The sequence below is a fragment of the Giraffa tippelskirchi genome, chromosome 1, assembly GCF_054371585.1.
Source record: "Giraffa tippelskirchi isolate mGirTip1 chromosome 1, T2T-mGirTip1v1.2.pri, whole genome shotgun sequence".
Lineage (NCBI taxonomy): Eukaryota > Metazoa > Chordata > Mammalia > Artiodactyla > Giraffidae > Giraffa > Giraffa tippelskirchi.
Genome location: NC_137275.1, coordinates 119,108,880 through 119,123,256, shown reverse-complemented (window position 1 = coordinate 119,123,256; position 14,377 = coordinate 119,108,880). Strand labels below are relative to the sequence as shown.

General features: G+C 36.6%; 1 protein-coding gene across 2 annotated transcripts in view; it reads left to right on the top strand.

Moving 5' to 3' along the window:
• The first annotated feature begins 3,752 nt into the window (after positions 1 to 3,752).
• MYOZ2 (myozenin 2) overlaps positions 3,753 to 14,377 on the top strand; it is a 41,844-nt gene continuing 31,219 nt past the window's right edge. For both annotated transcript variants that reach the window (XM_081493262.1, XM_081493271.1), the window contains exons 1-2: positions 3,753 to 3,877; positions 4,375 to 4,464. In XM_081493262.1, coding sequence (XP_081349388.1) covers positions 4,389 to 4,464 — 76 coding nt within the window. In that variant the 5' untranslated portion in view covers positions 3,753 to 3,877; positions 4,375 to 4,388. The remainder of the gene's footprint in view (positions 3,878 to 4,374; positions 4,465 to 14,377) is intronic.

Here is a 14,377-nt window from a genome sequence, read left to right as displayed (position 1 = left end):
TTCTGTGTGAATTAATCCAGAATTGGGCCTCAGTAATGGTAATGTTCTGTCTGCCCACCGCACAGTCAGCCCCCACATCCTGGGCCCCCTCCCCCTCCCCTGGATCCTGCCCTCATCTCCAACTGCCCACAGCCACCTAATACAGACTGAAAATGGGACAAGGAGAAACACAGAATTTTAAAAAAAGTGCTCAGTTAGAGGAAGATCAATGTAGGCCTTGTTTACCACTCTAAAAGGGCTCATGTTTAACACTAGATGAATAAGGTTGTCTTTCATGGGTCCTCATGGTGTAGATTTTTGCTGGGTGGTATATAGGCAGTAAAATTCACCTTCTTTTTTAAGATGAACTTAATCTTTTTTTGTCTTTTAGCAAGTGCCAGAAGAGTTGGAAATGCAACTGTGGCAGGCCCAGAAATGGAAAGAATTTTGTTACAGGAGTGTTGAAAAGCTCTGTCAAAAACTTCTTCCTTAACTAGCCTCCTATGGCACCAAATTTTACCATTAGAATCCCATTATTTTGCCTACAATAAAAGATTTTATCATTATCTTTAGTACCAATTAGATAAAAATACTTAGGCCTTGCTGCTGCTGCTGCTAAGTCGCTTCAGTCGTGTCCGACTCTGTGCGACCCCATAGACGGCAGCCCACCAGGCTCCGCCGTCCCTGGGATTCTCCAGGCAAGAACACTGGAGTGGGTTGCCATTTCCTTCTCCAGTGCATGAAAGTGAAAAGTGAAAGTGAGGTCGCTCAGTGGTGTCCAACTCTTAGCGACCCCATGGACCGCAGCCTACCAGGCTCCTCCGTCAATGGATTTTCCAGACAAGAATACTGGAGTGTGTTGCCAGTGGGGACAATAAAGTACTAATCTGTTTAAGTTGGGATTAGGGAGACACTTTCAGGACAGGGATGATGAGTAGGGCCAGTGTAGTGCTGAGATCTCAGGGGTAGAGGAGACTCTTTCCCAGTGTACATTAAGTGCAGGTGTAGTGGGGGGACCCAGGGAGGGAGGCAGTCCTGGCCCAGAGGTGAGGTGGTAGGCTCCGCAGACAAGGAAAGATGGCAATGTGACAAATTTGAGGAAAGTTTAATCTAGAGCCAGACCTCTGTGTAGATGAAACAGAATTATATTAACTGTGACTTGATTTAAAATTCAAATGCACTGGCTTTCAGAATGGACCATCTAAAAATGCAGTATAATAACCATTAAAGGTCTTTTTAAAATTTAGCTGTTGTGTCATAAAGCAATCAGATAGTATAATTGTCTTAAAGCTACAATACCAGTGACTAATTCTTTCTTCTTTTCAGAACAAATAATACCTCAAAAACCAGAAAGCTATCAGAGATATGTATAAATGAGTTTAAAATATAAGGCAAAACAATTTTAGGTGTCACTGAAAAATAAACAAAAACAAGTAAGTTATATTCTTCAAAGTTTTTAAAGTCTTTTAAAATAAACTCTTTCCACTTTGGAAACCAAAATCAACATAGTAGTTATTGTCTTTTGAGGATACCATTTCAACCTGTAAACTGTATATAACACAAAATTGGGGACATATGAAGGTGACCAAGTAGGAAAACCATCTTTCTGAATACATTTTAATTTTTTACTGAATAATGCAGTTGATTGTTCTAAGGTTTTAAATCCTTTCATATTGCAGGAATAAAATAGTAAAAGGAAAAATTAACACTCAACTTTTATTAAGTATCAAGAATTTCTAAAATTGTTGCATGTAAAATGCCCATGGTTCTATGTGTTGTAACCTCCATTTTACAGACGAAAAAACTAACAGCTTGAGAGACTTGACTAATGTCATACCACTGTAAATGCTAAAGCCAGGAATATACAAGCAGTTGAGAGATTGTGAGAGGAAATTTAAATTCAATGACTTGATTAACTGTTTCTCACTGGTATCTAATTAATGACTTCAATGCAAACATTTACTTAGAAGCAACTGCAATAGGTTAACTTAAACCTGCCATTTACTACCTTGAACTGTCAAGTCTATGATCAGCTACTTATTTCAGCCTCATACAAAACAAACCTCTCCCTTGAGTAGCCACCATCATCTTATAATCAAGTGACTGTTTGTTTATTACAATTCTATTTCCCCAAGTGTTTGACATAACAGAAAAAGAATTCCAAACTCATGCCAAACCTTAAATGCATTCTACAATTAATCTCCAAACCACTCATTTATTTATTCATTTAATGAATATTGAATGTCCACCAATATATTAGACACAATTCTTGCTGCTGAAGGTTTAAAACCTAAGTCCTTATGAAGTTCATATTTTAATAGGAAAAAGAGATACCAGGTAGAGACAGATTGATAGATGGATGATAGGTAGATGGATTGATAGAGATAAAATAATATGGATATGTCCTTGTGGCAAAAACTGAGAGTTGTCACCCAATAACCATTATCGTCTTTGTCAGCAAGTTAAACTCTGAATTTAACTTGGTCCATGGCCACTCAGAATAAAATAAACCTCTCTTCAGCTGTGTATGATTATGTGACTAAGTCCTGCCAAAGGGATGTAAACAAAAGAGATCTGAGTCATATCAGGCTATGTTTGAAGGATATCATTCCTTTTTATTTTTCCCATTGACTGAAATAAGAGCATGCTGACAAGAGCTGAAGCAGTAATTTAGGCCCAAGGGTCTTCAAGGGAGCAAGAAGTTAGAGGTGACTGAGTCCCTGATAATTATGTCAATCACATTAACCTTAGATTATTTACCTCTGGGAAAAGTTCATGTGTGAAAAAAACAAATTTCTGTGTTTTTGAAATTTCTGTTTTTAGGATTTTCTGTCACACACATTAGAATTTAATCTAAACTAATACAAAAATATTTTAAAGATAAAGCAGAGTAAGGGACTAGAGTGTGGCACTGTGTAGTATTTTAGACTGAGGGTGATTAAAGGGTGACTGAGGAAGGACTTTGAGGAATCAATAGTTGGGAAGAGTTCTGAATGCATGAGTAAGTGCAGGAGAGAGTATTCCAGGAAGTAGGACATAGTAAAAGAAAAAGGATACAGGAGGAACATGCTTCTGTTCAAAGATCAGCAAGGTGGCCAAGATGGCCTACCTTCTCAACTTCTTATCCTGATTCCCAAACAGGAATACTTGACACCAGACCTTGAAGAGATCAGGCAACTTTGCAGGCATTGTTCTCTATAGGGTCTCTTCAGGAAGACTCATGACTCTGCTATGAGTCTAAACTTTTACTCAGATAGATTCCAGACTTAACCTTTAATGCCCATTACAAAAAGCTTCTCCACTTCACCCAAATATCACCCATTTTTCTGAAGTTAGCATAGGTTCTCACTCTTGCTTAAGGGATGGCATTATTTAAGGGATAGCTCTGCCCCACATTGCTTTCTTTCTTCTTGAAACTCCTCAGACACTATTGTCAGTGCTTTCACTTTAATTGTTAAGAATCTATCTTTCTGTTCTAATTCAAGTATGGATCTTTTGCCACCTCAATTAAGATGAAATTTAAGAGTTATACCTTCAGAAGTTTAAAAAATCTCTTTTGGCTACTAGCTCTTCAAACTGAAGGGGCTCCACAGAAACTTTCTGTATGTTCATTCAACCATCTCACCAGATAGAAGCACAATGGAGAGAACCTAATCTTCTTGGTTCCTCCCTTTCGCCAGGAAGATATGAGTAGCTGAAGTATTTGGTGCTATATATAGTCAGTTGATGTCAGCTGGATGCCAGTCTCTTCAGAAAGGCTCAGTCTCCAGTTTGAGTCAGAACTAGGGACCATGCCGTCCCAGGCTCAAGGATAAAAACCATCGGGCCCAAGTGCCATCCATAGCCCATCTCCAGTCTTTCCTCCACAAATTGGGATTCATCCTTCCTGAAAAGCAAGGTGAGTATATTGTTTCCTAAAATGTTGTATTAGTCAATTGTCCAAGGAAGTTCAGAGCTGTGACTCATTAATGGGCTTTCTTTGCTTTAAAGGACAGTTGTTGATGCCAATATTAAAATGCTACCACCAAAGAGTTCTGATTTAATCTAGTGTCCTGTCTTCATTCTTACAGGAAGCAATGACAGATTAAAATAAACTGTGAAAGTGAGAGAGGAAGGGGAAAGGAAGCCAGCTCTTTCATTATTTCTCATTGCTCAATAATGATTGTACTAGTATATAGATAAGATGGCCTGAAACTCTGAGAATCAGCCTCTGTTCACTGTGACATTGTCTGTCAATGAATAGCATACTCTGTCATCAAACAAGGAATGGTATTAAAGCCTTTCAGTAGAAAGCAATAATAAAGAACAAAGATGCTCTCCTTCAAAAGGATGATTATAAAATATTTCAAATGAGTTCTTCACATTGCCTCAATAATGTTCCTTTATTTTTAACAGGGAACAAAAAAATCATGCTATCACATAACACCATGGTGAAGCAGAGGAAACAGCAAGCATCAGCCATCATGAAAGAAATCCATGGAAATGGTATCAATGACAACCCTTCACAGCATTAACACAGCTCAGCATTAATGTAGACCCTTCCTGATGTTATTTAATATTCTATAGTTTACTTTCTTTAAATTCCTGCTATTCTGTCATAACAAACCTGGAGCTCTAGGGGGTGTGGAAAAGCCTATGGTAACTAATCCTTTTGTAGTCATCCTTTCTCATTTGAAAGCTATTTTCAGATGAACAACTGTTCTAAAAGAATGAAGCAATCTGACAGCTGATGTACATTCTGCTTGGCTTGCCTTTCACACTTCACATTATAAGTTAATATCACCACTCTCAGATCATTTATTTTTTTCTTTTTCTTTTTTTTTCAGACAGGTCTCATGAAATCTTGTGTTCATTGTCCATCCCACAAGATCTATATTGATTTCTTGTACCATAAATTACATAAATTATTCAAAATCTGTTCTACTATCCCTTTAGGAAAAAAAAATGTTGTTAAATTAGAATTCATATTAATTGTAAACTTCTTTAACACTGAAATAAGTCTTCATATTTAATAACTGATTTACCAAGATATTTTGTGTGGAAATCTACTTTTTATAATTTCTAGGCAAATATAGATTTCCTATAGCCTCAAAACATACAACTCAAAAAATTTTTAATGTAAGATGCAAGATGATACATCACTCTCTTCTTTAAGTTCTAGCAAAAATTCTAGAAACTAGTACTTTATATATTGCATTTTGATTGTTGTAAAGGAAATTCAACTTTGACTGTTATAAAGGAAATTGAGCAAAGGATAGTGTCAATTTTAAAAGCAAATAAGTAGACTATCTAGATTCCTGTAAGGGTTGATTTGAGCCATTCCAGAATGTATTTGTGGAGTTTTCAGGGCATCTCCTTACTTCCCTTCTATTGATAAGGAATGTGACCTTTTACTTGAACAATACTGAAACCTAGAGAAAGGAGATCTGGTGAAGGCAGCTGGGAACAGGCATAAGGGTAGCATTTTCCTCTCTCTCTCTCTCTTTTTAAACTTGTATTGAAGTATAGTTGATTTACAATGCTGTGTTAGTTTCAGGTGTACAAAGCATAGCATTTTCATACTTCACCTTCCATAATGCGAGCTGAATAGAACCGATCAGAGATTGTGTTAGATGCTTCCCCCATAATGTAGTCATAAGGATTCTCTTATTAAGTTTTGTTTTCATTTTCTGTAATACAAAATCACCATACTAGATTCAACTTAGTCCTGTGTTTTACTATCATTTTGAGTTAGCTTGGAATAAAGTGAAGATAACTCTGAATCTGACCCCAGAACTAAATTTGTACCAATGTAAAGTTCTAAAATTCATGCTTCTTTTCATTTTTTATACTTCTTTTTATCTCCTGCTTCATGTAGTTTACCTGAAATTGTTTTAACAGCTTCCCTGATCAGTAAAGCAAAAATGAGATAATCATTTGAGTTTGTGACTAAACTTACTTACCTTCAAACTAGGCTTGGGATAAATTATCATTTTCTAATTATGTCATAATCATAAATCAATCCATCATTTTAATTTACTCCCAGTTTAAATCATGTGTTGAATTCTACCCTCTTATTACTGATATAGACCTATAAAGAGTATCTTTTTCTTTTTTTGTAACATAACTTTTAAAATGAAATATAAAGAAAAAATGCAATTATATCTCAAGGGATAAAACAATTTTCAAAACTATTATCTCACCACCAACAGGTCCTGGCCATGTAAAGTCTGCTAAAGCCTCCCTCCCAAATCACGGGTAGATTTCCAGTCCCTTAAGTAGAGTCACATGCTCTGCCTTAGTTTGGACGTCAAGTACTACAGATAACACATGGATAATCGCAGACTCTTTCTTAACTCATCTCAACTAAAATAGCTGTAGTACTTTAGGAAGTAATTTAAATAATCTCCCTCTTTTATCTCCTCTGACATATTATATGAAACTTTACTATTTGTATATGTCATATTGTTTAGAGATGTGGAATTAGAGGTGCATCATTTTTCTTAAGGAGGCAGAAATGAGACATGGACTGCACAGAAAACATTTTTGGGAACAATTCTCCATATTTTCAAACACTTCACACCAGTAAAAACCTGGACAACATATTAAGAAGCATACAACAGTCTTGATCTTAATTGTAAGACTAAATGAGTAAAATTTAGACTGAATTGTCCTTCATAAAAATGATCAGAGAAGTTTTTCTCCCAGTCTACGTTCTTCTTCCATTCCCTTCTCCCCCTGTGCATCAAGATTCTTTTTTTTTTTTTTTTGCAGTATTGTAATTCACGGTTTTTTTTATATTAATTTTCAAAAACATACAGCCAGGAGAAGAATGAAATGTGACAATGGGATGGCTAAATGAGTTGCTTTCTAAACCTGAACTAGAAGTTCAGTCCGGTTCTTGATGTGGGGAGAGAGACTATAGTTAGTGAGCCTTGAGAACCATCAATAGAAAAATACAAGAATCAAAAAAAGAGTTTTTCATCACAGCACTCACTTAATCTGAAGGAGAAATAACCTCAAAGAATTACTGAAAAATCCTATCCATAGAGACTAGAATACATTGAATTGGATTGCCTGAGTAAAAACGGAGATGACTCCCCGCCTCTAACAAACCCCAAACTGTTCACTCAGTATGGAGCCATAATGATTTGGTGTCAAGTTATGTACCAGAAGCAGATATACTATACTCTCAAAAGTAATTAATCGAAAGTATCCCCTAATACTAAGGCAGACCGTCCTCATCATCATATCATGATGGTCATCATCATGGTCATCGTCACCAGTATCAGAAGTGTTAGAGCTGATGGTAACAACTGTTTTGTGCTATGGCTGTCATACAAAACCTATAAGTATTAAACAGAAATATCAGAGCCATGTTGTTTCCACCTAACAAGTGCTATTTCAAAAGACAAAAACACAAAAATATTTTGCCATTATGAATTAGTTATGGAGGCAAGAAAAGATGGCTTATAAGGGTGGGTAATACCCACCAGTCCTGTGCTATTTACTCCTGAAGCTGTACCCATTCTCCAGGGGTGATCATGTTCCTCTCTCAGGAACTCCTTTGAGGCCAAGGAAGGGTAGGGGGTGGGATAAATGAATAGGAGGTGATATATCGGTAGAGAAAGAGAAGGGGGAATGAGAAGGGAAGAAGGAGAGGTGCACTAGAACAACTGGCATTTGTCAGAAATGGTGGGAAAAGGAATAGGAATTAAAACTACGTAAGAACTGGGAGTATGCTGGCCTCTGATTTTAAGCACAAATACACTCAAGAAGAAGAGCTTTCAGAAACAGAAAGACCACTGTTTCAGTCACCCTACAGTTTTCTCACCTGGGTTTTGTGAGGGCTTTTTTGGCATGTTTTTTGTTTGTTTTTGTTTTTTTTTTTCCCTCATGACTGGTGAACAGCTGGTGAACAGTAACAGTACACAGAAGAAGACTGAGCAGACTTTTTTTGTGATTTCAGGAAAAGAGGTTAGTCTGTGGTCTGAAAACAGGAAGCCAGGTTCTAAATGGAGTGCTGTTGTTGATATGGTACCAGGAGCCGTGGGTTCCAGACCAGACATCTAATTCCTCACCTGAAACTGAAGAGGTTGAGTTTGTTGAGGCATCTACTTCTAAAATTTCATGACTCTAATGTATTGAACTATGTGTATTTGAGTTTCCCCACCAATAGCAGAGGCAATGATAATACTGACACAAATTGCAGGGGCACTTTGAAAAGCGTAATCATGTTGTCTTAACTTTCAGATGAAAGATTATGTGAGGACCCTTTTTACTTTTCCTATACAAGCATATCTTAAACTGTAATTGATCAAGTTATCACTATAAAAATGAGGACACACAGAAGGCCTTAAGCACCATAGATCAAATGTAAAAAGTCGGGGGGAGAAAAAGAACTTACCCTAATGCTTCAGTGTACAAGTTTGAGAGTTTTCTTTGGTTTAAAATTTCACATTAGCATTCTCATTACCCCGAGAAAAATCATGCTTTATTTTGAAAATCAGTGTGCAGTAATATGTTGTAAAATCGTGGATATTTCTAAACTGGCCATAGATTTCTAAACCTCTAATAAGGTCCTCCATAAAGGTAGCAGCAGAGAACCAGGCCAAATTCCAGTTTATACCGAAGTTGAAATGATAATGTTTAATTCTTGTCATAATTTCATCATCCTAATTTCTTTATTGTCTTTTTCACTCTAACATACTCTAGATGTACATCCTATAAACAGCTCTGGATGAATTACTGGTTTGTGTAATTCAATTTGCATAGTTCAATACATTGGTAATCTCATTTTTTAAATGTTTATAGATTTACACAGTTTATAAGTGGTAATACTTTAACAGTAAAGTTCTGAAAAATTTATAGAGCTCAAATCAAGGCAAAGAGATATGAAGTAGGAAAATACAGAATCCCAGATGAGTTTCAAAATCAACTTTTTTCATGTAGAGAAAACTATTAGAAATTACTAGTAAACTTTTAATCAAGTGTAGACTTTCAAAGCACTATTCAAAATCAAAATCAGTCTGGGCTATTAACTTTTTTATATAACATGTATATATGCATTTTCAGTATGCAATGATGTATATTTATGGATTATTATTCAATGCACATAGGTTAACTGTAAGCAGGCAGAAGAGTCCCGTGTAAATACAGGACTGAAGAGTCCTGTGTAAATACAGGACTGAAGAGCCAAGAGATCTTCTTGGCTTCAATCACGCTTTAACTGATAGGACCACTCTCAAGCAAATCCATTTCAATTATCTCCCCTTCGGTGGTTTTGCCCATTCTACCGGAATTGCAGCTGTTAGTGAATCATAGGTAAACAGTTTAAAAAGATTTTTGTCTAACTACAATTATTTATGAGTATCTTTATAAACTGTGAATTGGATTCACTGATCTAACTAAATATGTAACATTGGCAGGATCAAATTTTCAAAATAAAAATACAGAACTACCTGTGCATCCATAAATCCTTACTGACTAAGTTTCAGAATGTTAACCTACAAAATAAATGTAAAAAAAAGAATGTTTCCTTTTGGAAGAATTTAGATCCAGGGTCTGCTCGTAAGACTACATGTTGAAGAAAGGTTTGAAAAAGAAATTGATCACATTTTCACAGACCACTGATACTCTCCCACTAAAATGCATTTTTTCACTTGGTTTCCAGTATTCATAGTAATGTGGCTAAAGTGGAAGGAAAGCACACTCAAAAATCAAAATTTTGAACTTTTTAATGTAAGATTTTAAATCTTGATCTAACTAGAAAAAAAATGCATCTGATAAAGAATATTCATTATAATTATTTAATATCTCTAGTAGATTGAAAAATGAGGAGTTTTTTGCGGAAATTAATTTTCTTATGGTCAAGACCCTAAAGGTATATTTTAATATTTTTTATAATTGGATATTTATTCCAAAATAATGACTGATTTCCTTAAAATAGTAGCAAGCTATAATGGAATAAGTCCTATACGATCTTTAAAGAATAAATGGAAAATTCTGGATCACTAGGAATGACATCAACAGGAAAGTATGTCTAGCAATATTATTTTCAATAGATGATCTAATGCCACAAAGACAACCTTCTAATCCATCAGGGCAAGGATATGAACCCTGAATAAGTTATATCATTTATCAGGCATCCAGATAAAACACACTGTTAAGACCCTGCACAGAGGTTTGCAATACAGAGCAGGGAACAGCTGAACTTGGATTCTATCTGCTCAGTTGAGAGAATTCTTCACTCTGAAAGTTTAAATAAATGAGTGTTCATACATTAGATTTCCCAACTCATAGATGGTCTGGAACTCGAGCTCTAGTTACATCATAAACTCAACTACTGGAAAGGAAGGGAAAAAAACCCTTGGAAAATTTGGTTTATGTCATTTATTGTTTGTTTATGCAAAACATGTTGACTTAAAATGTTCCTATGTCTATTAGTATGCTAGTGAATATTTAACTGGTTTTTTAGGTGAGGAATGCCTCGGTTTGTAGAGTTTGCAAAATTCTCTTGCTATGAACAAGTTTGAGCTACCATCAAGGAGAAACTGAATGCAGAGTTGGTAAGAGATGTGTAGTAATACAATACTAAAGTATTTCCAACATACAAATATAATAGATATAAGAAAACATCAAGAGCATTGATAATAGCAAAAAGAAGTATTTAGAAAGTGATATTTTTGAGCATTTAATGCTTTCTTTTTAATACAACTTATCTAATTATTAAGTTTATATAATTTAATTTTATAGTGGCTATGTTCACTGACTTTAACTACTAGCTTACCGAATTTCTGAAAATTTATTGACTGACTCGTGTGAGCCAGGACAAACCTGCTTCAGACACCAGTAGACCTCTCATGAAGTTATCTCATCCCAGAGATCCACAGTACCTTTAGATGGTCACTCAAAACCAATGAACTCCTTGTCTGTTACTTATAGAGTAAGAGAGAATATTTAGGCTTAAAGAAAGTAGAAGTAAGTTTGAAGAATAAGAAAAGAGAGTTGAGAGTTGGTGAATTTCGTGTGCCTTCTTCTCCCCTTTCCTTTTTGTCCTTATTTCTCTCCTGTGTATACATTTACTGTGATAATGGATGGCACCAGCTGATTATTGAAGGTAGGCAAGTTCCGCATGTCTCTTTCTATACATCTGTTCCTTGCAGCAGCTTGAGTGATGATTATTGTGTTTTGCTAAAAAGGAGTGAATGTTTCTTATGAGTCCAAACGTGTCTGGCCAGAGGTATAGTTTATACCTCTGCTCTTTTTTCCCTTTCTTCTTCAAGACTCCCACTGATGGGCTTCTTGGCTAACCTTCTTTACTCTTTACTGTGATTCCAATCTTAATAAACTTTTTGGACCTATATCAGTGAGATGAAGATCTGAAGAGAATGACCATATCAGTTAGCATGCTTTTTTAGTTGAAAATAGCAGAAAATCAGAAACCAATTAGATTGAAAAATAAAGGGAATTTACTACCTAATATAACTGAAAAGTTCAGAGGTGATTCAATAAATCTTCATCTGGCAGCTCAAGTATGCTATTAAGGACCAGTTTCTTTCTCTGCCTCTGCTCTGATTTCCTTGGGGTAAGCTTTACCTCATGTCTGACTCTATCATTTTATCAAGTACATATCAACAGTTTGCGGGACAATATGCATACATGCTTATATGTAGCAGGAAAAGAAAGTATCTCTGGCACAGTGTATACAAAGAAAAGTCCTGGTATTTTCTCTCATTGGCCTAGGTCGTCACACACTGGCTCCTGTATCAATCACAAAGGTAATAATTCCTGTCAAATATACTCAGAGGACTATTGTAAATCTAACGGACCAGAGGGATAGGATTCACTTAGGTCATGTGGTTATTTCAGAAACATTGGTGGAATCAGCTAATATTGGGGGTCATTAGGAAGCGGAGAAGGCAATGGCACCCCACTCCAGTACTCTTGCCTGGAAAATCCCGTGGACAGAGGAGTCTGGTAGGCTGCAGTCCATGGGGTAGCTAAGAGTCAGACATGACTGAGAGACTTCACTTTCACTTTTCACTTTCCTGCATTGGAGAAGGAAATGGCAACCCACTCCAGTGTTCTTGCCTGGAGAATCCCAGGGACGGGGGAACCTGGTGGGCTGCCGTCTATGGGGTCGCACAGAGTCGGAAACGACTGAAGCAACTTAGCAGCAGCAGCAGCAGGAAGAGGAAAATGAGAGAAAAGTTTTCTCAAATCCTTGTCTTGGAATCTCCAAATTAAACTTATGCCATAGCTTGAAATTTAGAACTTTTAGAAAATAATAATACGCTATTTCCTTTTTCTAGACTCTTTATTTTCATTTAACTGTTTATAATGACTCAGACTGGTAACAGAAAAGAGGAGAAAGAGAAAAGTTGCATCCTTGTTTTGGTTTCCTTATGGAAAAACTTTATAGCATTAATTGCAAGGAGAAAGATTCCATTACAGTTAAGTCCCCTACATATGAACTGTCAGGTTGCAAGCTTTCAAAGACACCTGTATGCCAGCTCTTGTACTGTACTACTATACTTTTCAAGGTACTGTATTGTAAGATTATAAATGTTTTTTGGTGAGTGTGTTTTTTATGTATTATTTGTGTGAAATTATTATAAATCTATTTACAGTATGGTACTATATGGCTGATTATGTTAGTTGGGTACCTAGGCTAACTTTGTTGGACTTTATGAATGCACCCTTTGAATGGAACTCTTTCACATATAGGGGACATACTGTACTATAAAGACTGTCATCTTTGCATTTTCTAGTGGCTGCCTGGTTTGGGGCATTTTTTAGTTCCTGAAAATGTCCCAGTTGAAAGGTTTTTCAGGAAAAATCTAAATTTGTTTTAAAACATTACTTGTAATATATAATTGTTAAACAGAATGTGTATTCCTATAAGGTTAATTGACAAAAATCTATGTATTTCAACTTTCTGTAATTCTTTTTATCTTCTCTGTCTTGCATTGCTAATTGAATTCTTTCAAGAAGCATTTAAAGGAGACTTCCCCTCCACCCCCTAGTATTGTGAAGTGAAGTGAAAGTAGCTCAGACAGTAGTGAAAGTGAAAAGTAGTCCAAACTCTTTGCCCCTATGGACTATACAGCCCATGGAATTCACTAGGCCAGAATACTGGAGTGGGTAGCCTTTTCCTTCTCCAGGAGTTCTTCCCAATCCGGGATCGAACCCAGGTTTCCTGCATTGCAGGCAGATTCTTTACCAGCTGAGCCACAAGAGAAGTCCAAGAATACTGGAGTGGGAAGCCTATTCCTTCTCCAGGGGATCTTCTGGACCCAGGAATTGAACCGGGGTCTCCTGCATTGCAGGCAGAGAATCAACTGAGCTATCAGGGAAGCCCTAATATTGTACCAAATTACTACAAGCAATACTGTGGCTTTTCTATCATTTGTGATCTAAAGAGAACTTATTTTGATTCCGGAATCAAAAACCTGAAATAGTTCACTCCTGTCACACTTTCTAGAATACTGAGGGATATAGACACACCGAAAAATAACCCAGTTCATCCTTCCATGTTGCAAGCACACAGTAACAGAAACTCCAAACACTTGCAAATAAAAAGAAGTGAATATTCCTTGTAGAACTCAGCAGAGCTGGCAAACCCCAGGAAACTATGAAATATGGCTTCTTTCACTTAGCAGTATACATTTAAGGATCCTCCATGTCTTTTCATGGCTTGATAGCTCTTAATTAAACTTTTGATTTTGAGATAAAAGTTTACATGCAGCTGTAAGGATGAATAGGCTTCCCGGGTGGCTCAGTGGTAAAGAATCTGCCTGCCAATGCAGGGGACAAGAGTTTGATCCCTGAGTCAGGAAGATTCGCTGGAGAAGGGAATGGCTACCCAATCCAGTATTCTTGCCTGGAGAATTCCATGGACACAGGAGCTTGACAGGCTATAGTCCATGGGGTGGCAAAGAGTTGAACACAACTGAGCTGAGTGACTGAGCACAGATGCGTATAAGAATACAGAGCAAACCCAGTATGCTTTCCCAGTTTCCCCCAATATCAACATCTTCAAAACTATGGTACAATATCACGGGAATATTGACATTCATGCTGTTAAGAGACTCCTATCAATCAGTAATCTACCTCCTATATATATATATATTTTTTTTTTTTTCATTTTAAGATGCTGTAAAATGGAATCATACAGTATGTAACCTTTGAGGATTAGCTTTTGTCACTAGGTGTAGTTCCCTGGAGGTACATCCAGTTGTATGTTTCAATAGTCTGTTTGCTTTTATTGCTGAGTACCATGCTATGGATAGATCATAGTGTTTTTAACCATTTGCTGTTTAGTAGCTAAGTTGTGTCCAACTCTCTTGAGACCCCATGGACTGTAGCCCACCAGGTTCCTCTGTCCATTGGATTTTCCAGGCAAGAATACTGGAGT